This window comes from Ursus arctos, unplaced genomic scaffold, assembly GCF_023065955.2.
Source record: "Ursus arctos isolate Adak ecotype North America unplaced genomic scaffold, UrsArc2.0 scaffold_14, whole genome shotgun sequence".
NCBI classification, from domain to species: Eukaryota; Metazoa; Chordata; class Mammalia; order Carnivora; family Ursidae; genus Ursus; species Ursus arctos.
The window spans coordinates 399,773-424,649 of record NW_026622808.1 but is presented as its reverse complement, the minus strand read 5'-3'; the positions used below and the strand labels follow the sequence as shown (position 1 = coordinate 424,649).

General features: G+C 45.7%; 1 protein-coding gene across 1 annotated transcript in view; it reads left to right on the top strand.

Annotated features, from left to right (window-relative positions):
• Positions 1-24,877, top strand: part of TNFRSF13B (TNF receptor superfamily member 13B) — a 108,850-nt gene that overhangs the window by 79,614 nt on the left and 4,359 nt on the right. Inside the window, 2 exon segments of the mRNA XM_057311239.1 lie at positions 14,812-14,949; positions 17,257-17,502. Of these exon segments, the coding sequence (XP_057167222.1) occupies positions 14,812-14,949; positions 17,257-17,502 (384 nt within the window).

The window sequence follows — 24,877 nt, the reverse complement described above, 5'->3', positions numbered from 1 at the left end:
TCTGTCAACAAGCTTTGTAGTTTTCAATGTAAAAGTTTTGTACTTTTTTGTTAAATTTATTCCCAAGAATTTTACTTAAAACACCATTTTTTTTGTTTTTACAGTTTCTTTATAGTGCTTTTTGTGTATATGCCAATGCTTATAGATTTGAACTTTCCTCCTTTTTGAAAAAAGAAAGGAAGGAAGGAAGGAGCTTTATGAGCTATGCTGTTGTTACCCTGTTTATTTTTATTTTTGTTTTTCACATAATATATCTTGGAGTTCTTTCCCTAGCAACATATAAAGAACTTCCTAATTCTTTTTTTAGAAAAGCACAATAGTCTTGTATATAAGCATACTATAATTTACTCATTCAGTCCTCTATTGATGGCATTTGGGTTTTTACCAATCTTCTGCTATTACAAACATTGCTCCAATGACTTTATTATTTCATACTCTGGGATAAATCCCAGAGTTTAATCACTATGTGACTGGTAAATGCATCAGTAATTTTGACAGATGTTGCCAAATCGCCCTCCACAAGGGTTATCCCTATTTTCCCCCCTTCCGTAGTGAATAAGAGGGCCAATTTCCTCATGATTCTGCCAATAGAAGGTGTTATTAAGCTCCTGGATTTTTAAGTCTATTAGAGGGAAGAGAGTATCAGCATAGTTTGAACTCACCTATCTCTTAGGAATGAGACCAGACATCTTTATGATGTTTTCCCTGTGTGTGAACTGTCTGTTCATTGTGTTTGCCCAATTTTCTATTGGGTAGCTGGCCTTTCCCCTTCTGTTCATAGATATGAATTTCCATGTTTTGTTCCCATTTTTCATTTGCCTTTAGACTTTCTTAAAGGCGTTTTTGGTCATGTTTGGGGTTGTTTGTTTGCTTGCTCTGTGTAGCCTATTTTATCAGTCTTTCCTTTTACAGATTTTGGATATGGGGTCATAGTTAGAAAGGCCTTTCATACTCCATGGTTACAAAGAAATATCGGATCATTTTTTTCTCTAGAACTTTTTGTAATTTTATTCTTTTTCACACTTAAATCTTTGATGGGACTTCTGGATTTTTGTTGTTGTTGTTTTGTTTTTTGTTTTTTGTGGGTTTAAAAAATATATATATATATATATATATATATATATATATATATGGGAAATTATTTCCTGTGCTGGTTTCTGGCCTAGTTACTTCCCCTTTGCCAAGAATCTTCTCCCCTAAGTATTAAAATCAAAAGCCAAGATTTTTGCTTTCCCCTCTCTCCACACCAGGACATCTCTGCCCTGAGTCTTACTTGAACGCAGGAAATGCAGGCAGGAGAGGGGGCAGAGTAAAACTTAAATGTTGTCCCAGCCCGGCTGTCTGTAACACAGTGCAAAAATGGAGATTGCTTTTCATTCCACAAGTCTTTACTGAGGACAACGATGTGCAAGGTCATTTATGAGCATTTATCAAGGACCTGCTATGTCCTGGTATTATGGGAGGCATCAGATTCAGAGATGAATGAGACAGTGTAAGGAGGCAGAAAGGCTACACCCTCAAATGTCAATTACAAAACAAGAAATATCATCACTAGACATGCTCAGGCCACATGGTCATCCAGAAAGACACATGTACGACAGCTCAGAGGAGAAGCAAGGGGACAAGGCAGCTATGGGGACAAGTGTTTTTAGAAAATTATGATGCTTAAGCCACAAGTTGAGATTGTGGGAGCAGTTCCCAGACCTGGAGGGCTAATCCAACGATACTATCGTTATTATTAATAATAATACTCTACCATTATAAATGATTCCATAGGTTTTATATTATCATCAAATGATTCTAATTGTGACTATAATTAATCCATTATATTTTATACCACTTCTATAAGGCAAGTAACTACCACCTGGCAGCCGAGTCTCGGGGCAGTTACATGCATGTCCCGTACATGTCCTTGAGAGAACTTTCTCTGCAGAGGAAAGCCTATACCCCCCATTTTGCAGATAAGGAAAGCCGAGGTTTTGTGCCCTTTCCCAAGGAGATTCAGTGGTAACCCAGAGCTGCGCTTTCCCCACACAGGCCATTTTTGTTCTCTCACACTTGTTCTGTCCCTGAACTGTGGCAAATCAACTTTCAAAATGAGCTAACAGAAGGCAAAAATTACAATGGGTAGAAATGGTTGTCCCCTTCTTATAAACCAGAACTGAGAAAGTGACTTGACTAGAACTCCCAGGACCTAGTTTAGTTCTGACTCAGATCCAGGATGGGGATGGTGGGCTCACCACCCTGAGAATCTCTGAAAGGTAGTTTGGGGCAGAGGTGGGGGCTGGCAAGGGTCAGTCTCTGAGATATGTTCAATATTTCAGAAGAGTCTGGTAGGAAATCACACTACAAATAACTGAAATGAAGAGCCACCTTCTCATTCCCTTCTTCGTCTCCTCCCCTCCCCTTGTCCTCTTACTTCTCCCACCACCCCAACCCCTCTACCTCCTCCTCCTTCTTCTTCGTGAGAGTAAAAGCGAGGTCGTAAGTGGTCATTGCCAGTTCTCTTGCGGGTGCCCCAGGTGTCAGGCTGTGACCTCCTCCAGGACACACACCCTGTCTCTTTACGTTGGAATCCCCTCCTGACCCCACCCCACCACTGACAGCCTAGCTCAAAGCCCCCAGTTCACGTTGTATTTACTCAAAGATTGGGCAAGAAGCTTCCTGTCTTGAAGCTTTTATTGTCCTTTCTTTTCAAGTCCCATGGATAGATTTTATTGGCAAAATTGTAAAGAGTAAGAAGGAGGAGCTGAGATTTTCACCCATCCTGCTCCTTTCTCATGGGGATGGGACCCTCTGCCCACCTTGGAGAGAGATACGGAGTTGGCTTAGGCCCTTGTGGCAGGAATCGGCCTTTTTATTCTTCCCTTGACCTAGTGGCCAGCACAGTGCTCCATATTGCAAGGAAGGGCAGTATTAATAAGGGCAATAGCTTAGTGGGTTAACCTTTTACTAATTGCACAGTACCATGCCAGGCAAAGCACTTGCCATGCATGTAATGCTCACAATGGCCTTATGAGGTAAGCGTTAACATTCCTATTTTACAGATGAGGACACTGGGTTTCCAGGAGGCGAAGCTCTGCCCAAGGTCACACAGCTAGGAAGTGCTGGGCCCGGGATGTACAGTCCAGCGGTTCCCAGACATCGCTACCTGATGGCTTCACTGGGCTCACTCTCAAAGAGTCTCAGAGTATAATAGGCATACACTGCTAGTTCTTGACTTTTCCATTTTATACATTATGTATTAACTTCCTACTTTCTAAGACAAGAGCTCAACTCTTACGTCACCCTCCACATACACACAGCCTCCCCTCCACCCGGTCTCCCAGAGCGCTGTGTTTAGTTAGACCCGGGGAGACTGTGAGCAAGTCTGATGCAGACAATGGGGCTGACCCCATTGTGGATGAGGCAGGACCAGCAGTGTACCCAGACAGCCTGGCGCATCTGCCCTCTCTGATGCCCTCAGGGTTTCCAGAGAATCCGTCAACAACAGAAATTCCTTTGGATCCCTTTACCGACCCAGGTGTTCAAGGATAGACTGCCCTCTTTTCGGCCAGCTAATTAGTTTGCCCCCAGATGGAAAACCCTCCATAGTTCCGTTCTTCCCTTTCTTTGTCCTCTCTTGTAAGTCCTGGTATTGCCTTTGTCCATTGACAGTGGTCTAATGGCTGCCGCCACTCACACAGATGAGTAAACTATTGTATAGCAGACATAATTCAAAGTCTCTGAGTTATTCATGGACAGTTGCTCACGTTTATGATGACGTGGGTTTTGTTCTCAGCTGAGCCGTACACGTACTATGATTTCTCTGGGCTTGATAGCGCCTCAATTTCCTCTGCACGTATCAGTAATTTATCCTCAGGCCTGTGACAAACTCAGCATGTCAGTTGGCCAAACATATTCACTTGTTTATTGTTTCAATGTTTTCACTGGACACCTTCCTTCCATCTTTTCTCTTCGTTTAGCTGGGATAGGATTCCCTCTAGGCCTGTAGGCAGCTGTTCCCAGAGACTTCTTTGATCATCATTCTGAGAATTCTACCTTCACCTCTTTGCTGAGATGGACCCAGTGTTTCTCCCCCACTTCCCATTGTTTTGTTTATTTCCTACGTTTCATGGAGCGTATCTCCCAGTAGCTTACTAAAAGTGGTGCGTGGATGGAAGATAAAAAGTTTTGAGACTTTGTACGTCTCGTAACATCTTTATTTGACCCCACACTTGCTTAATAACATGTGGTGTTCTAGACTCAAAACACTCCTGTCATAAATTTGGACCATTGTGCCACCATCTTCTTCCCTCTGGTTTGCTTTTTTATGGTAAAATACACAGAATAAAATTTACCATTTTAGTCACTTTTAAGTGTACAATTCAGCGGCATTAAGTACATGCACAATGTTTTGCAACCATCACCACTATCTATACCCCAAAACTTTTCATCCTCCCAGTTTCCCCTCCCCTTAGTGCCTGGTAACCTCTAGTCTGCTTTCTGCCTCTATGAATTTGCCTATTCTCATGCAAATGGAATCGTACAATGTTTGTCTTTTGTGACTGGCTTATTTCACTTAGCATAAGGTCTAGGAAGTTCTTCCATGTTGCCGCACGTGTTAGGACTTCACTCATTTTAATAACTGGATAATATTCCAGTGTAAATGGCACTTTTTACTTCTCCTTTCATCTAGTGATGAACACTTGGACTTTCCACCTTTTGGCTATTGTGAATAATGCTGCTGTGAACGTTGTGTACAACTATCTGTTTGAACTGCTGCTTTCGGTTCCTCTGGGTATATTCCTAGGAGTGGAATTGCTGGGCCAAATGGTAGCTCTATATTTAACTTTTTGAGGAGCTGCCAAATTGTTTTCTGTAGTGGTTGCAGCCTTTAGGATTCCCATGATCAATACATGAGGGCTTCAGTTTCTCCACGTTCTTGCCAACACTTGTTATTTTTCCCCTAAAGGTAGCCATTTTAATGAGCATGAGGTGGTATCTCATTGTAGTTTTTATTTGAATTTCTCTAATGACTAATGATGTTGACTATTTTTATATGCTTATAGGCCATTTGGATGTCTTCTTTGGAGGAAATGTCAATTCAAGTCTTTTGTCCAGTTTTGACTTGACTTGTTCCATTAATGGTTGTTGAGTCTCAGTAGTTCCTTATATGTTCTGCATATTAGTCCTTTATCAGAGATATTTGCTCCCACTCTGTGAAAGCAGAGCTCTATGAGCTCCCATTTTTCACTCTTGATGCACAGTTTTAAATTTTGATGAAATCCAATTTATCTAGGTGTTGTTTCAAAGGTGTCATTGCCAGATTCAATGCATGAAGACTTCCCCCTGTTTTCTTCTAAAATTTTTATAGTTTTAGGGGTGCCTGGGTAGTGCAGTGGTTAAGCATCTGCCTTTGGCTCAGGGCGTGATCCCAGTGTTCTGGGATCGAGCCCCACATCAGGCTTCTCCACTACGAGCCTGTTTCTTCCTCTCCCACTCCCCCTGCTTGTGTTCCCTCTCTCGCTGGCTGTCTCTCTCTGTCAAATAAATAAATAAATAATCTTTTAAAAAAATAAAATAAAATAAAATAAAATAAAATTTTTATAGTTTTAGCCTTAAGTTTAGGCCTTTGATGCATTTTAAGTTAATTTTTGTATATATTGTAAGGTAAGGGTTCAACTTCATTCTTTCACATGTGGGTATCCAGTTTTCTCAGCACCGTTGATTGAAGATTGTCCTTTCTCCATTGAAATATTTTGGACCCCTGTTGAAAATCAGTTCACTCGGTGAGAGTTTATTTCTGGTCCATTTCTGGACCATTCCACTGATCTGTGTGTCTGTCTTTATTCCAGTATAGCACAACTGTTTTCTTTAGCTTTGCAATAAGTTTTGAAATCAGGAAGTGTTGATTCTCTAACTGTTCTTATTCTTCAAAGTTGTTTTGGCTTATTCAGGGGCCCTTACAATTCCATATGAAATTTTAGGATGAATTTTTGTATTTGTGTAAAAAAATTATTGGGATTTTGTTAAGGATTACATTGAATCTGTAGATCACTTTGGGTAGTATAGCCATCTTAATATTAAATCTTCCAGTCCATGAACATAGGATCTCCTTTATTTAGGTCTTTAATTTCAGCAATGTTTTATAGTTTTTCAGGGTATACTTTTTTGCCACCTTGGTTAAATTTCGTCCTAACTATTTTATTCTTCATTTATGCCTTTGTAAATGGAAATGTTTTCTTAATTTCCTTTTAGAATTGTTTGTTACAAATACATATATTTGTTTTGATTTTGTATCCTACAACTTAACATTCACTCCAATAGGTGTGTGTGTGTGTGTGTGTGTGTGTGTGTGTGTGTGTGTGATTTTAAAGGACTTCACATATAAGATCATGTCATCTGTGAACAGAGATCATTTTACTTTCTTCTTTCCAATTTGTATGTCTTATTTCTTTTTCTTGTCTAATTGCTCTAGTTAGAACTTTCAGTACTATGTTCAGTCGATGCAGTAAAAGTGGGTATTCTTGTCTTGTTGCTTATCTTAGGAGAGAAGCTTTCAGTCTTTCACCATTGAGTAGAATGTCAGCTGTGAGTTTTTCATATATGGGTTTTATCATATTGAGGAATTTTTCTTCTACTCCAACTTTACTGTTTTATTTTTTTAATCATGGAAAGGTGTTGAATTTTGTTAAATGCTTTTTCTGCATCCATTGAGATGAACATACAGTTTTTCTTTTCATTCTTTTAATGTGGTGTATTACACTGATTGATTTTCATGTAATGAATCATTGTTGCATTCCAGGAAAAAAATCCTACTTTGTTGTGGTGTAAAATCCTTTCAATAAACCCTTTGGAATTTATTTGCTTATATCTTGTTGAGAATTTTTACATCTATATTCATAAGGCATATTGGTCTGTAATTCTCTTTTCCTATGTTGTCTTTATTAGGCGTTGGTATCAGTGTAATGCTGATCTCATAGAATGAGTTAGGAGGTATTCGCTCCCCTTCAATTTTTTAGAAGAGTCTGAGAAGTGTTAATTCTTTAAATGTTTGGTTGAACTCACCAGTGACACCATCTGGTCATGGGCTTTTCACTGAGAGGTTTCTGATTACTGATTTAATCTCCTTACTTGTTATATATAGGTTTGTTCAGATATTCCTCCTTCATGGGTCAGTTTTTGTAGATTGGTACATTTCTAGGAATTTGTCTATATATCTAGGTTACCTGATTTGTTTGATGTGTAATTGTTCATAGCATTCTCATAATCTGTAGAATCTGTAGTAATGTCCCCACTTCCATTTTTTTAAATCTTTCTCTTCCATTTCACTTTATTTTCATCATGGTAAATGTACTCTTTAATCCCCATCACCATTTCACCCTTCCCCCCACCCACTTCCCCTCTGGTAACCATCAGTTGTTCTCCATAGTTAAGTCTGTTTCTTGGTTTGCCTCTCTCTCTTATTTTGCCCCTTTGCTCATTTGTTTTGTTTCTTAAATTCCACATATGAGCGAACTCATATTTGTCTTTCTTTGACTGACTTATTTTGCTTAGCATAATACTCCCTAGCTCCATCCATGTCTTCACAAATGGCAAGATTTCATTCTTTTTTATATCTGAGTCATATTGCATTGTAGATATATACCACATATCCATTTGTCTATTCATGGAGACTTGGGCTGCTTTCATAGTTTGGCTATTGTAAATAATGCTGCAGCAAACATAGGGGTGCATGTATCCCTTTGCATTAGTGTTTTTGTATTAGTAGTAGTAGTAAATACCCAGTAGTGCAATTCCTGGATCATTAGGTAGTTCTATTTTTAATTTTTTGAGGAACCTCCATATTGTTTTCCACAGTGGCTGCACCAATATTCCTTCCCACCAACAATGCAAGAGGGTTCCTTTCCCCCACATCCTCACCAACAGTTGCTGTTTCTTGTATTTTTTTATTTTAGCCATTCTGACAGGTGTAAGGTGATACTTCGTTGTAGTTTTGATTTGCATTTCCCCGACGATGGGTCATGCGGAGCGTCTTTTCGTGTCCCACTTTCATTTCTGACTTTAGTAATTTGAGTCTTCTGTTTTTCTTAGTCAATCTGGCTAAAGGTCTGTCGATTTTGTTAATCTAGTCAAAGAATCAACTTTTGGGTTGTTGATTTTCTCTAGTACAGTTTTTCTGTTCTCTTTATTTATCTCCACTCTAATCTTTATTATTTCTTTCCCTCTACCATCTTTGGGTTTCGGTCACTCTTCTTTTTCTAGTTCCTCACGGTGTACAGTTAGGTTATGATTTGAGAATTTCTTCTTTTTCAGCATATGCATTTATAGCTAAAAATGTCCCTTTTAGCATTACTTCTGCTGTATCCCATAACTTTGTTTTTTCACTTTCATTTATCTCAATATTTTTCTAGTTTTCCTTGTGATTTCTGCTTTGATAGAGCAGTTGTTTAAGAACAGGTTGTTCAATTTCCACATATCGGTGAACTTCCCAGTTTTTCTTCTGTTACTGATTTTTAGTTTCATTCCATTTTGATCAGAAAAGATATTTTGAATGATTTCAATTTTTTAAAACATGTTAAAATTTGTTCCGTGACCTATTATATGGTCTGGGTTTGTTTTATTTTGTTTTGTTTTAGAGAAAGTGAGGGGGGAAGAGGCAGAGGCAGAGAGAGACTCTTATGCAGGCTCCCACCTGGTGTGGAGCCCGACATGGGGCTCGATCCCACGACCCCGAGATCATGACCTGAGCCAAAATCAAGAGCTGGACACAACTGACTGAGCCACCCAGGTGCCTCTATGATTTAATATATGGTCTATCATAGAGAATATCCCATGTACACTTGAAGAGAAAGTGCACTCTGCTGCTGTTGAGTGTAATGCCCTGTGTATGTTCATTATACATTATTGGTTTATAGCGTTGTTATTTATAATTGGTTTACAGTCTTGCTCAAGTTCTCCATTTCCTTATTGATCTTTTGCCTGGTTCTTCTATCCATTACTGAAAGTGGGATATTGACATACCCAAATATTATTGTAGAACTATCTTTTCCTCCCGCCAATTCTGTCAATTTCTGTTTCATATATTTTGGGGCTTTGTAGTTAAGTGCATGGATGTTTATAACCTTCTCACTGTATCAAACTTTTTATCTATATATTTTGTCCTTCTTTTCTCTTATAACCTCTTTTGCTTAAAGGCATATTTTATCTGACAATAATATAACCACCTCAGCTCTCCTTGGGCTATTATTTGTATGAAATATATTTATTCATTGTTTTTACTTACAATCTCTTTGTGTCCTTTTTATCTAAAGGAAGTCTCTTGTATAGATGCATATAGATGGATACTGTTTTCTTTTTTAATGCAATCTGCCAATTTCTGCCCTTTAATAGGGGAATTTAGTCCATGTACTTTGATGTGATTACTGATTAAAAAAAAGGACTTACTTCTGTCATTTATCTGTTTTCTGCATGTCTTTTTTTATAATAATTTTTATTATGTTAGTCACCATATCTGTATGTCTTATATGTTTTTTGTTCCTCAATTCCTCCATTACTACCCTTTTACGTACCTAGTTGGTTACTTGCGTGTAACATTTGATTAGCTTTTTCTTTCCTTTCTTGCATTTTTAAAAGTTATTTTCTTAGTGGTTATCTTGGAGATTATGATTAACATCTTAAACTTATAACAACTTAATTTGAAGATTAACTTAGTTTCAATAATACACATTCTCTTCCTATATCACTATCCCTTCCCATTTATATTGTTATTGTCACAGATTACCTCTTTATACGTTTTATGCCCATTAATAAAGGTTTATAGTCATTGTTTCATGCATTGGTTCATTAAATCATACAGAAAAAAAAAAGAGGAGTTACAAACCACACAAAAAGTACAATAATACTGGCTTTTATATTTACCTATGCAGTTACCTTTACCAATGTCCCTTATCTGTTCCTATGACTGTGTCTGTGTCTAGGATACTTTCATTTCAGCAAAAAGGACTCCCTTTAGCATTCCTTGTAGGGCAGGTCTAATGAACTGGTAATGAACTCCCTTGGATTCTGTTTATCTGGAAGTGTCTTAATTTCCCCTTCATTCTTGAAAGATAGTTTTGCTGGCTATATAATTATTGGTTGGCAAAGTTTTCCTTTCAGGACTTTACACAGATCATCCCACTGACTCCTGGCCTGAAGATCACCTGTATGTGACAAGTTGTTTCTCTGCTGCAGGTTTTACAGTTTTCTCTTTGTCTTTGGGTTTCTACCTTTGATTAAATGTGTCTCAGTGTGGGCGCTTTGAATTTATCTTATTAAGAGTTCATTGAGATTTTTGAAAATGTATATTCATGTCTCTCTTAAGATTTGAGAAATTTTCAGCCATTATTTCTTCAAATATTGTTTATGTCCCTCTCTCTCTCTCCTTCTGGAACTCCTATAAATTTATGGTGGTATGTTTGATGAGGCCCACAAGTTCCTCAGATTTTGTGCATGTGTCCTCATTTTTAAAAATGTCTGCTTCTCAGACTAAACAATTTAATTGTTTTATCTTCAGGTTCACTGATCCTTTCTTTTGCCTTTTCAAATCTGTTGTTGAACCCCTTTAGTGAGTTTATTTTCATTTCAGTTATTGGTCTTTTCAATTCCAGAATTTCTGTTTGTTTCTATTGTTTAAGAGATTATTTTTAGAGCAGTTTTGGGTTCACAGAAAAATTGAGTGGAAAGTAGAGAGAGTTCCCCTATACCTCATGGACCCAAACATGCACAGCCTCCTATACTATCAGCATCCTGCAATAAAGCGGTACATTCGTTACAATTGATGAATCTACATTAATACATCATTATCACCCAAAGTCCATACGTTTACACTAACATTCACTTTTGGTGTCGTACCTTCTATGGGATTTCACAAATATGTATAAGGACGTGTACCCACCATGATAGTATCAAACAGAATAGTTTCAGTGCCCCATAAAATCCCCCGGGCTCCATCTTTATCTCTCCCTCCCCAGGACCCTGACAACCACTCATCTTTCTCCTGTTCCACCTTTTCTAGAAAGTCATACAGCTAGAATCACACAGTAGCCTTTTCAGCTTGGTCTCTTTCAGTTACTAATATGCATTTAAGATTCCTCCATGTGTTTTCATGGCTGATTACGGATTTCGTTCTAGTGTTGAATAAACTCCATTGTTTGGACGGATCATAGTTTATTTACCCACACACGTACTGAAGGAAACCTTGCTTGCTTCCAAGTTTTGGTTCCTTCTTTTACAACTTCTCTTTATTCATATTCTCATACGTCATTCATGCATTGTTTTTCTGATTTCCTTTAGTTCTCTGTCCATGGTTTTCTTTAGCTCATTGAACATATTTAAGACAGTTGATTTAACATCTTCGACTAATATTTCCAATGTCTAAACTGCTTCATGGATAATTTCTGTCAAATTCTTTTTTTCTGTGAATGTGTCATATTTTCCTCTTTCTTTGTATGTTTTGTAAGTTTTTTGAGAACTGGGCATTTTGAGTATTATGTTGTGGTAATTCTAACTCTCATTCCTCAGGGATTGCTGTACCTTGCTTGTTGATGGCTGGAGTCCATTTGTGGCTTTTCCAGACTGTTTTTGAAAGTTTATATTTATTGTGTGTGGCCACTGAAGTTTCTGTCCGTTTATCTCCACAGTCAGCCAGTGACCTGACAAAGATTTCCTTAAAAGTCTCGCTCCCAAGAGTGGGGGAGAGTATTGTCTCTTTAAATCCCCATGGAATGCTTGGGGTGCCTGGGTGGCTCAGTCAGTTAAACGTCTGCCCTTGGTTCAGGTCATGATCTTGGAGTCCTGGGATTGAGGCCTGCATCAGGTTCCCTGCTCAGTGGGGAGTCTGCTTCTCCCTCTCCCTCTGCTCCCTTCCACCCACTCGTGCCCTCCCTCTCTCTCTCATTCAAATAAATAAAGAAATAATATTTAAAAAAATAAATAAATCCCCATGGAAGCCACTTCAGCTGATGGAGGTTGAAACAATGGCCACCAACCTATGTGCTAGCATCTCATTGATCCAAAACAGCAAACAGCAGTCAGAACCTACAATCCCAATATTTGGAGGACAAGGTCCTTATTGCCCATCTAGGTTCCAGGAAGTCGCACCAGCAATAAAAGCAGCTGCTCCCACTGCTGCATCCATGGGGCTGGAGACTGAGGAATGGTAGCCACCTCCATGAAATTGGCTGAAATGCACCAAAATTCCAAAAATTTACCAGTCTCTTCATCCAGCTTTCCCCTGGATAAGTCCAGAGTTCCAAAACCGGTACTTCAGATGGTTGCTAACACTAGCAGCTGTTAGGTGGAAAGGCAGATTACAGGGGCTTCTACTCTGCCATCTTCCCAGACATTGTTCTCACATCCCAGGTTTGATTTGAGATGTCTACTGATTTCCCTACAAAACTCTGTGGGCAACCTGCTCATTCTCAAGAAGATTGTAGAATCTGCTGTTAATCTCTGGTCCCCCTAAATTTTATGATGACCGTCATGGCTCGTGAGAATTTATTGTGCCAGACTACTGACTGGCTCTTTGAATCTGGAAGCTATATCCTGGAAATCCGTTTTCTCTAGAACTCCCATTAGTCAACCTTTGGACCTCTGGAAATAATTCCATAGTTTTCCTTATTTTCTGGGAAATATCTTCAATTACATCTTGCAACCCTCTTACTGATGTTTTTATTCTGGCTATTATATTTTTAATTTCTAATAATTCTTATTTATTCTATGCATATTCTTTTTTAAAGACAGCACACCATTCCTTTTCATGAATGTAAAAATTCTCCTATCTTTCTGAGATATCAATTGTTGCTCTTGTCACCTTTTACTTTTCGTCTATTCTCTGCATTGTCTCTCTTGGCTCCCAGCATGTTCTTTCTGCTTGCTTTGCTTGAATTCTCTTTCATGGAGAGGGGTGCTCCAATATCAGGTGACCCATGGTTCTTGGTTCACAGCTTAGATTGAGGCAGAAACAGCTGATGGGAAGTTCTGGGTTAACAAATGGGGTTGTTTTGGTCATTTTCTTGAGAGAATCTCCCAGTCAGTGCTTTTGGGTCTTTTCCTTTCAATCAGTTTTCCCAGAGTCTGCTTGATTTCCTGCCAGTTGCAGGATGGGGAAGGAGACATTTTTTATAACCTGGCTACAGCACTCCTTAGGTTGTGTTTTGGAGAGAGTGGACCTTATGGCTACCTTCAGCTATGTCTTTTGCTTGGGTTGTCAAGAAGCCGTTACCTATCTGCGGATGGGATTTGGCTGGGGTCAAGCCCTCTTTATATAAATTTCCAACCAGTCTTTTTTCGTCGTTTTGCTTTCCCATCCCCCACTGTCAGAGACACCTGGTGCGCCCAATTCCAGAGACTTCCTAGGGTTCTGTGGCTCAAATCAGTTTCCTTCTCCCTGAGGGCATCAGAGGAGAGAGAACTTGAACTGAAATCAGCCCCAGTTCACATGCCTTCCTTATCCCAAAATGTTGCTCACATCTGTCCCCTGCTACAGTAACTTTTTTACATTCTCTTTCTCCTTGAGGACAAGCATATTTTTCTTGTCCTTTTAGTAGGGTTTTAAGAGGGAAGGAAGATAAGCCCGTGTGTTTAAGCTGCCACACTGAACCAGAAGCCACTGGTCTTTTCTCGGCTTACTTTCATTAAAAAGTAAACAAACGGCCTTACAAAATGTTTAAAAGGAGATGTTTCTGGTGAAGCTAATATCATGAAATCAGGCAGAAAATTGTAGAAAAGGTGATGCATTCATATAATGGAAGACTCAGCAATACAAAACAAATGACTGATGGAGCCTCAACAGAGATGTGTCTCAGGTACCTTGTGGAACCAACAAAAGCAGGCACACAAGTTCAAGAATGGGCAATGTTAACAGCCTATGGTGATAAAAATCAGAGTAGAAGTTCCCTCTGGAAGTAAGTATCATATGGGAGGAGAGCCAAGGGAGTCTTCAGGGTGCAAGAAATATCTACACCTCGTACCTTGCTGTGGGTTGTAGTGACACAGGTATATACATATGGAAAAATTCATCAAGCTGTATGCTTCGGATCTTTGCACTCTACACACATCATTGTGTGTGTTTCATACCTCAGTGAAAAAGAAAAAGGGAAGGAAATAGACATTTATTGAATGCCTGCTGTATGCTAGGCACTGGCTAGATCTGGTTTTCTTTTGATTCACTTACTGAGTACCAGCTCTGTCCTGGGCACCATCTAGGTTCTGAGGACCCAGAGTGAACAAAACAATTAGAGCTCTTGCCTGAATGGTGCTCACAGTTAATGGGGGAGACAGTATCCAATAGTCACAACAGTGAAGTGAAAACAGTGACAAGTAAAGGGCACATCACTGCTCAGAAAAAGGGGCATGTCGTAATCTGAGAAAAGAATCGGGATTTTCTGAGGAAATGAAATTGAAACAGTGCTCTAAGGGACCAGGAGAAAATAACCAGCAGAGGAGCGGAGAAGAAGAGCATTTATGCAAAGGGAACAGCATTTTGTGCAAAGGTACTGTGGTAGAAAGAGGCACATTAAAGAGGGCAAAGAACAGGGCTCAGAGAAGGGCTCAGATGTTGTGAGAGAGGGAGCCTCAGAACAGCCATTTCACAAATGGGGAAACTGAGGTTCAAGGAAGTGAGATGGCTGCCCCAGCTCACCCTCAGGTGCAGTTGGGTTGGAAGCTAACTGTGTCTGGCTCCCCGTCTGCTCTCTGAGACAGAGAGTAGGAATGTGAGTGGGAGTGGCTTTCTGGGTTCTGACCTGCAGCAGGGTGCCAGCTGCCCTCATGCTCCCTGCCTCTCAGCTCCACAGGGCCTGTGAATGGGGATGGCCATGGAGCCCTGCCCTGAAGAACAGTACTGGGACCCCCTGCTGAACGTCTGCCTCTCCTGCAAACCCATTTGCAGCCATCAGATTCCACGCACCTGTGCAGCATTCTGCAGTGAGTTCTGGGGCCCGAGCCCTGTGGGCTGGATCACCCCTTCTTTCCCCTCAGAGGTCCATCAGGCCCCATTGCACTTGGGTGGCTGAGAAGGAGGTGGTGAAAGGAGACGTACAATGTGGCACCCCTTTTCCCCTCAGTCTTTCTGCTCTGGCCACACTGGCCTCCTTGCAGTTTCTTGAGCATGCTGCTTTTTTCCTGCCTTAGGGTCTTTACACATGCTGTACCTTATGCTTGGAATGTATTTCCCTGTTATATTTCCCTCAGCTCTCTCCTACTCGACCTTCAGGTCTGAGGCCAAATGTCAAAGGTCTTATCTGACTGCCCAATAGAAATGAGGACCTCCTTCGTCGTTCTGTGTTCTGACTTTCTTTTGAAACTTTTTATTATAGAAATTATCACAGAGACGATAGGATAATAAATCCCTATCAACCCATCATTAGTGTTAAAAATTCTGCCTTTTTATTCCCCGGCCATTTTTTTTGTTTGCTCGTGTATTTTATTTTATTTTACTTTATTTTAAAGATTGTATTTCTTTGAGAGAGGATGAGAGAGCACAGAGGGGGCAGGAGAGGGAGAAGCAGATTCCCAGCTGAGCAGAGAGCCTGATGAGGAACTTGATCCCAGGACCCCAGGATCATGACCTGAGCCGAAGGCAGACACTTCGCTGACTGAGAGTCTCTCCACTATCCATTAATGGAGTAGAGTATTCATTGTATCACTCCACAAATATTCATGGAACTCTTTAGCCCCTTGAAAATAGGAAACTGACGTGATCCTTCAAGGGGGTTATCACTTAATGGAAGAAATAACTACATTTCAAGGGTGAAAGATAAAGTACCATAAAATGCTACAGTTGGGAGACACCATCCTGGCTGATGGGTTGGGGAGCAGGGAGGTGTTCCTGGAGTAAATACCACCTGAGATATATTGTTAAGAGCTTGTAGATGTGGCAGTCAGATGTGGGGGGAAGGACACTCCTGGAAGAAAGACCAGTGCGGACAAGGGCACGGAGGTGGAAAAACACAACAGGAAATATCAAGGCTCGGAAGGGAAGTCTATGAGGTTGGGCAGTGAGGATTGGTGGTCTGGGGAGCACAGACACCACCTGCAGCAACAACACGGGGGGCCTGAGGAGGGGAGGAGGTCGCACATAAAACCCTGGGAACACCATGGTCATCTCGTCAACTCCATCTCATAAGTGGCAGTGACAGTGGCCCTATGTGGCTTAGTGGAGCCCCTGGGCAGAGCCAGGGCAAGAAGAGGTCACTGATCTCATCTGAGTTTTCCCTGAGGTCCCAGTTCCACCATCTTCCTGGTCTTTTCCTTTACTCTTTCACGGACATAAGAGTTGGTGTGTTTGTGCTGCAAAGAGACACAAATGAATATTCTACTTAAACCTTCCATTAACCCACCATTTATTTATTATGTGTCAGACACTGTGCCAGGAACTTCAAGTCCCCATAGCAAGTTTAAGAAGTCGACATTAACCTTAGTCTTGGAAATGTGGGAACTGAGGCCTGGACAGGTTAAGACCCCACAACCTGCAAGTGGTAGACTAGGGATGCTCTCAAATCTGTTTGGCCTTGAAGTCTGTGTTCTTACCCCCTATCTTGCACTGCCTCTGAAATGTGCCCTTAAAATCCCCTCTGTGTGTCACATTTTCATATAAATAGAATCTTATTTCAAAGACAAGGGAGTCTTGCCCTGTGAAAGTATAGATTTCTGTTATGCACTCAAAATTGTTCTCTTAAAGCAAGTGTGGGCTTTAGTTTGCTTGCCTTCTGCTCCTTGGCACTGATGCCTGTTTAAGCTCTTATAATTCTCAGTCATTAAGACAGAAGAAACATTATTAGTTAGCTTCCTCCTCCAATCCTTATGTTAATATGAAGTATGTTTTTCCTTTATGAAGTTTGAAAAATGCAAGTAAAGAACATATGTGATAATGTAATAACCTAGATTTAAATTTTAAAAGATAACTAGAAAATTCTTATATGTTTAGAAACTAAGAAATTCACTTTCAAATAATCAATAGGCCAAGAAAGAAGTAATAATGAAACATAAAAACATTGTAAAGGAGATATAGGAAAAATACTACATACCAAAGTATATACTGCAGCTAAAACAGTACTTAGAGGACAATGTATAGCCTTCCATTTACATATTGGGAAAGGACTTGCTTTACTCTGGAATTGCTTTTGGGGAATTGAATTGTGATTTTTTTTTTAACTGTGATACCCTTGAAGGCCAGCTTCAGGGCCTGCACGTCTCTGTCACCCAGTAACATCACTCATTTCCGTCTCCCAGAGTCCCTCAGTTGCCGCAAGGAGCAAGGCAGGTACTATGACCAGCTCCTGAGGGATTGCATCAGCTGTGCATCCATCTGCGGACGTCACCCCAAGCAGTGCACATACTTCTGCGAGAACAAGCTCAGGAGCCACGTGAACCTCCCACCAGAGCTCAAGAGACAGCGGGCTGGAGAAGCTGAAACCAGGTCAGACGACTTGGGAAGGTACCAGGGAACAGAGCACAGAGGCTCAGAGGCAGGTCCAGGTAAGCCCTCTGAGGTTGGCCTGATGGTATCTGAGGGTCACAGTGGGAGGAAGGCCAGCTGCCAGGCCTAAATAAGGAGGGTCTGCAAAGCAGGAAGTCCAGAGTCCAGGCAAACAGCCAGAAGGCAGGGGAGGGTCGTCACAGGATAGAAATAAAAATTAAGCAAAATATCTAGAAGTCTGTGGGCCAGAAGGACACAGGAGGAAAAGAAGGGGAAAAAAAAAAAAGAAGACCTGACCATTGAGAGCCTTATAGTGGAGGCTAAATGAGTTTTTAAAACACAGGGCAGTAGGTAACCAGCAGAGATAACCTTGTGAGCAAGATCTTTGATTCCATTTAGAGACAATAGTGACTTCCAAAGAATGAGAAGGAAAAAAGTATTACAAAACAACTGTGGTGGGGGTGTGGCCACCTGGGACATGGTGAGAAGGGTCCCTTCAACATCTACTAAGGGCCAAGCATTGAAAGTGTCTAAGTATTCTCCCAGAAAACACCTCTTGGCTTACCTACCCTGCTCTGTGGTGTCAGAAAGGATGGGAGGTGAATGCCATGTGGGTCCGTAAACACTTGAGCTAGTTACACTGCTCTTGGTCTGTCACGGGAGAGACAATAGGCCTGAAGCTCCCGGTGGCTTGACTGGTTTCTTTCCTCTGTTGTGACTCTCCTCACAATGACATCATTTCCATGGCACCAGACCCTAGGGCCGAGATACCAAAGGGCAGGTATTGTGTGCCCTGAGAATGGAGGTTGCCCAGCCCCAAGTTCTACTTGGTTAGACTGTTGGCATTTACTCTTTTCTGTTCCCTTGTCAGTGAGCTGTTGCTGTGTAACAAACAGTCCCAAAACTCAGGGGCTTATTATTCTCGTGTATCTGGGTTTGGACTGGGCTCAGCTGTGTTCCGCTGGCTCAGCCAGAGGTGGCTCCACTCCAGGTGTCCCTTATCCTCTTCCCGGGAGCACCAGGCTGGCCGGGCATGTCCCTCTCATGACGATGGCAGGAGCATAAGAGGTAGAAATACACAAGGCTTGTGTTGCCAGGCTGGGGACACGCTGCTGCATTCTGTTACTCAAGTTGAAAAGGCAGTCAGATTCAAGGATGGGGAGACAGATGCGGGAGGAGAGACAAAGAATTCGTAGCTGGACTTTAATCCAGCACAGCCTCTCTCTCATGAGAACTGCAGATTCACGTGCAGGGGGGCATGGACACAGAGGGAGCGATGCGTGGAACAGGAAGGGTGGATGGGCGGGGCACACCTGTTCCTCCAGTGTCTAGTGACCCGTATGTCCAACCCGCAGTTGGCGATGTATTTGGATTCTTCCAGCCAAAGCCAGCACTTTCTCACCTTTGATGCCATAGGGTCCCCTTGAGATCCATCCTACCCATTTTACAGATCGAGAAACTGAGTCTCAACATTTAGAGTGACTTGCTGAGAGTTGTGCAATGAGCGCATGAGCAATGCTGAGCTGGGATTCAGGCCAAGTCTGTGGGTTCCGAAGTTTATCCCCTCCGCAAGAGCAAAAATCCCAGAGCGGCAGTCCTGGGATGGATTGTCACTCCCTGAGGGTAACCTGCTGCCCGTGGGGGCAAGATGAGCTATTCCTGCTTGTGACTCTCAGCCAAGCCTCACCCCTGCAGGGCAGCGGGTGGAATCTGGGGGCCTCATGTTGGCTCCAGGGCTAGATCCCCCAGGACGTGTGGATGGGAGTGTGTAAGGACACGGTGGGGAGCCAGTGGGGTCTACATGACAGGTCATGCCTGATCCTGCGGCATTAGCTGTCGCTCTCCTACCACAGCGCAGCTGGGGACACCACATGCCCTCCCAGGGACTTGGTGGCTTAATGACTGTCTTGCTATGGCCTGAGTCTCCCAGAGGCTGGGGTTTCGGTCCGTTCTGCTCTCTCCTCTGACACCTGCGTGTGCTGCTGGAGCGGGAGCTGGGCTTGGTGTGGATCATGAACAGCAGTACCAGGACCACACGGCGGGAGCACCAGGTGTGGACCTGTTTGGGGCATGGACTGCAGGACGCCACGGGACCAGGCTGCCTCTGGCCGCAGCCCTGGGGGCAGCCAGGACCCCCACATAGGTCCAGAGCTCTGGGGAGTATCTCACTGGAGATACTGGTGGCGCTGACGTGTTCCCGTCCCCCTTGTGGGCTCCCCAGATCCTGCCACCCCCTACTAAGTCCGCATCCCTGCCAGGCCCCACCTCAACCCTACTCCAGCTCTCTCGTGCGGTCCTTCCAGATTGTCATTCCTTCATCTGACACATAACTGTGAGGGTTTGCTGTGCATGGGCGAGGTGACAAGACAGGCAACTCCTGTCCCTGACCCCAGAGGAGGCACAGTCTAATGGGAGAGACAGGCGATGCACGAGACTCGGGCAAATGATAAATTAATCTCAGTGCGTGGTGGCAACGTAACCCAGCCAGGGGTGCGACGGAGGGCAAGGCAGGCTTCTCGGAGGAGGGGCCTTTGAGGCAGATGGGAGTAAAGTGGAAGCTGTGGAGACAGAGCCTGGTTCCATCCCTCACTAACTGTGTGACCCTGAGCAAGTTACTCAACCCCTCTGAGCCTTGGTTCTGTGAGAATGAGATAATACACCTGCATGGAGTTGTTGTGAAGATTTTAAAACCTGAGTGCCCACCAAGCATACAGTAAGTGCTCATTTAAAAAGAAACCATGTGTAAAAGAAGGTGGAGGAACGGTATTCCAGGCAGAGGGAACAGCACGTACAGATGCTGTGAGGACTAAAGTTCCTGTGCCATGAAGGGCTGACAGGGGCTTCACGCTAGAGGGCAAATCGGAGGAGAACGACCCGGAGTCTCTGCTCAGGGGCTCCCAGCCTGGGGGGGAGGTGGCCACTCCACGGAGGCAGGAGGGACCCCCACCCGAAAGTGCTGGTGCTTTGGAGGTTGCGACGATGATACCGCACACTGGCCAAGAGCGTACAGAAATCTTGTGACCGACACCGTGAGGCTCTCAAGGGAGACAGCAGGACAGCTGCTCTGGAAAGGGCCCGAGAGGGCGGGGAAGGAGGCTGCCTGGGGTTTCATTGTGGACGGGGGTGGGCAGGCGAGAGATCCCCTGCGCGAGGGGCCACGCATGGTTGGAGTTTTCCACTAGCACCAGAAGCGCAGGCCCCTAGTCTTTCCCGTCAGCTTGCCACGACGTGGGGCAGAGTGGGGAGCCCGAATGAACCTACGGAGTGTGGCTGTTGGCTCCAGGGAGACGCCCAGGGGTGGGCTAGGTGGATGGAACGTCTGCCTCTCCCTGGACAGACTGCACGGTGAGGGGCTGCCCGGCTTCTGGGGAAGGGGAGGTGGGCGCCGGGGTCGGGGGCGGACGGAACAGCGGAGCAACCGAGGGCCCTGGGAGAGGATCAGAGGCCGATGACAGAGAGCCTCTGTGCGAGGATGGGGAGACTGATGCGCTCCTGGAGGCCCGGGCAGCCACAGACCAGAGGGAGGGGACTGGGCTGCAGGGAGATCCCCCAGGGCCCCTGAAGGGTGGCCATTGGAGAAGGCAGCAGGGACCCGGAGAGCCTGATTCTGGCAACAAAGAGGCCACAGATGACGAGGACCTGGATGGTCCTCGAGGGGTGGTGCCCGTGCACAGGGTGGGTGGGCAGCAGAGGCCCTCGGCTCTGGACAGCTGTGGACGCGTCGAGCACAGCGGGGCCACTCAGGCTCCGGGATGACTCGGCACCGCGGGGGCCCTTCTGCTAGTAATTCTAAAGCGCACGCAACAAGGCACGTAGGGTCACAGAGAAACCAGTGATGTTGAGATGCTGGTCACAACTGTATCTCCAAATAGTAAATCAAAGTAAATATTAAATCAAAAGATCACCAAAGCATTGCACACGTGGCAACCCCAGGATGAATCTTCGAGCTTTTCTATGAATGCATCAGAGAGCAAGATGGGGCGGTGGGCTGGATGAGGACAGTGGGTTTCGAACTACGGAGAAGCACAGACGACAGCGCGGGGTGCCGAGAGTCCCCGGGTTCCGCTACGGACAAAGCCACACGCCTGCTCCTACCGCTCGGGGCTGAGGCCTCCGCGCACAGAGGAGCAAAGGCGGAGTCTCAGTTGGCCATCAGGGAAGTTAAAGACGTGCCTTTCTTATCCAAGTCCACGGAGCCCCCAGATTTATCCACGGGCCCCCTGGGTCGCAGGTAAAGTGCTCCGGATGTGTTCGGAACAGGGCCCTCCACCAGCCTGCTGGCACCTGGATGCCAGCCCACCTGCCTGGGTGCCCCGGGGAAGTTTCTGGACCACTTGTGCCTAACTGTCCCCACCTGTAACCGTCATAACAGCACCGACCTCACAGGGCTCTCTTGGGCCTAAAGGGCTCTGGGATTTGGGGGCAGGGGGCCTCATTGCGTGGGAAGAGCCGAAGGTGGGTCCTTCCCTGGGCGGGCCACGTCCGCTTCCTGCGGCTGCTGTTAGGCCACGCCTCAGACTGGGAGCTTCAAACCACACGCATGTCCTCTCTCGCCGTTCTGGAGGCCGGAAGCCCGATATCCAGGTGTCGGCAGGGCGGTGCTCCCTCCAAAGGCTCTAGGGGAGGCCCTTTCCTTGCCCCACCCCGGTTCTGGTGGCCCCAGGGGGGCCTTAGCGTGTGTCGCCTCCCTCCAGTTTCTGCGCCCGTCGTCATGTGGCTTCACCGTGTGTCCGTCTTCTTCTCTTCTAAGGGCACTTGTCACTGAATTTAGGGTCTCCCTAATCTAGATGGTCTCGACTTGAAATCCTTAATTACACAAAGTTTCTTGTTTCCAAATAAGGTCACAGTTGCAGGTTACGAGGGGGCATCTCTCTGGGGGGAGGGAAGGAAGCCCAGTCGGGGGGAGGGAACCAGCGGGACCAAGAGCTCCGAGGTGGGTCTCCCCATGGGAGGGTGATACCAGCCCTGGGGGCAGCCAGGACCCCCACAAAGGTCCAGAGCTCTGGGGAGTATCTCACTGGAGACCTTGGATTTCGTGGGCCTACGGAGTGGCAGTTGTGTTTCCAAGAGTGGAAAAGATACCCCAGGGACCTTGTGTGCACAGAAAGGGACTGAGAGGGAAACTCTATGGGTGCTGGGGGGGGGGAGGGAGTCTGCGAGGTCATAGAGGGTCCCCCAGACACACTGCAAAGGAGAGTCAGGGAGGTCAGAGCAGAACCCAGAGGGCTTTATGTCCATAAAGGCACAGAGGAGGAAAGTTCTGGAAGGATTAGGTCACAGCACAGAGGAAGTCGCAGATGTCCAGCAGTTCTGGCCACAAAGAGGCCAGAGAACCCTCTGAAGGGCCATTTTCAGGTGTCCGTGGTGGAGGCAGTCCTGACCTGAGGAAATGGCGGGGGGCACGGCAGGGAGCCCCTCTCTCACTGTGCCCGAGGCCAAGAGGCCAGGCCTCTCCCTCTCCCTCTCACGCTTAGCCTCGTCCTTATCAGGCCGTTAGCATCCCCTAGTCCAGTTTAACCCAATTCCACCAGATGGGAACGTGCACAGACCGCCCTCCAGGGCCCCCGTGTTCCCGGAGCAGCTTGGGATGCCATGCCGGGGGCGCAGAGCCCCCTGTGAAGATCGCAGGCAGGGGGCCTGAAGCCAGAGGAGGGGAGGGTGTGGAGGAGCGGGCGGGCAGCAGCGTCCAGCGTGGTGGGGAGCACTGGGCTGTGGGGTGCACGCACCCCAGGGAAAAAAGGCACAAGGAGATCACAGCTGGGGCACCGGCTCAGCAAACGGAAAGCACCACAGGCATTTCAGGAAGAGAAACACAGCGGCCGATGTGAGTCTGTCTGCGGGTCACGAGGGCAGGGTGGGAAACTGCGTCTTCTCACTGGGGTCACGTCTGTAAAAGCCAGCGGTCAGCCCTTCGGGGTCAGGGAGGACACCGCCTTTGTCTCAGGAGTTGCTCAAGGTTTCCTCGTGTGTGGGACCCAAAGCCAGACAGGGCGGCCTGGGGTTGCTCTTAAAAAACCCGGCTGAGAAGGGAGGGGAGGAACAGGCTGTGGCTGGAGTGGGTCCGGGGGCGGAAGGGGGCTTCCTTCACTCACTGGAGCGGCTTGAGCAAAGGGAAAGGCCAGTGGGCCTGATCCGGGGCCAGGAGAGGGGCCAAAGGGGGCAGGGGTGAGGCTGTGAAGGAGTCACCCCCCCTGCCCTTCCCCCAGCAGGATGCGGGTTCGCTCCCACAGGAAGCACGGGGACTCCGGGATCCCAGGCCCTGATGGGGGTGGCAGGTGGAGTGGGGGATGCCCCGCATCCTTTCCCGAGCTCGTCTCCCGGAACGGCAGCCACGTGTCGCACACACAAGCTCACACGGAGCCCGTGGGGGGCTGTCTGCGGAAAGGCCCCCCAGCGACCGGAGAGTGAGGCTCACAGTCACGGCAAGGTGGACATCGGGCCCAGTGTCGCCAGCACGTGCAGAGGGAAGGAGGGGACAACGCAGGTCCCCGTGGACGCGGCCCAGCAGCCGAGCACCAGTCTTCCGAGAGGGAAGAGGGGCTGAAATCCTCCTGAGTCTGGTGTCCTACAGCTGCCACCCCAGCCTCCCTCCTTCCTACGGACAAACTCCCACTGGCTGAGCCGTGGAGGCGTGGGGACATTTGGGGACTTGCGGCACCCGTGTCCCCCCTCCCACCCCAGAGCCTCGCAGCCTCGTATCCATTGACTCGCACTAGCTCGTGGATGCCAAACAATGCTGAGCGGAATCTCGTGCCCCATTTCACAGATGAGGAAACTGAGGGCTGAGCAAGCTGAGTACAGTGTCCAAAGCCACCTTCAACTCCAGCAGTTGTGGCTGCGGGGCCCTCGGCTGCGTCCGGCTCAGTGGGGCCATCTGGATTCCCGGCCCGCAGAGGCCCCTTTATCCGGCCCCTAAGTGACGGGTCGTAACCCCGACCACCTGGCCAGCCTAGCCTGAGCCGGGGACCGCAGCAGTCTGGGGAAATTCTATTTTTAGATGTGAGATTGCTTTGAAGACAGTAAAACAAAACAAAACAAAAATAAAAACCAGCCTGGAGATAAACTGTCCCTGGGCTGAGGCCAGCCTCGCTCCCCAGCAGCCTGCAGCCGTGTGTGCCCTCTGGTGGTGGTTCTCGGGAACTGCACCTGCACAGGCTGTCTGCCCTGGACTTGATTTTCCGACAAGGACAGAGAATGCATGTGTTCTTCTCACAAAACCTTTTGACTGTGCCCCTCTGCTCCCGGGGTCAGCAGACAGAGAAGACAGGGCAAGGCCTCTCTCTCCTGCAGGGGCCAGGTCACCGAGGGCCAACAGAAGGCGACCTCTGATGTCGTGACCCAAGAGACCTTCGTGATTGACCAAAGGAGAGCACAGAAGGGCACCCACACCCTCCAGGACGGTCTTGGTGCTCACCGCTGCCAGAGCCAGTGGCA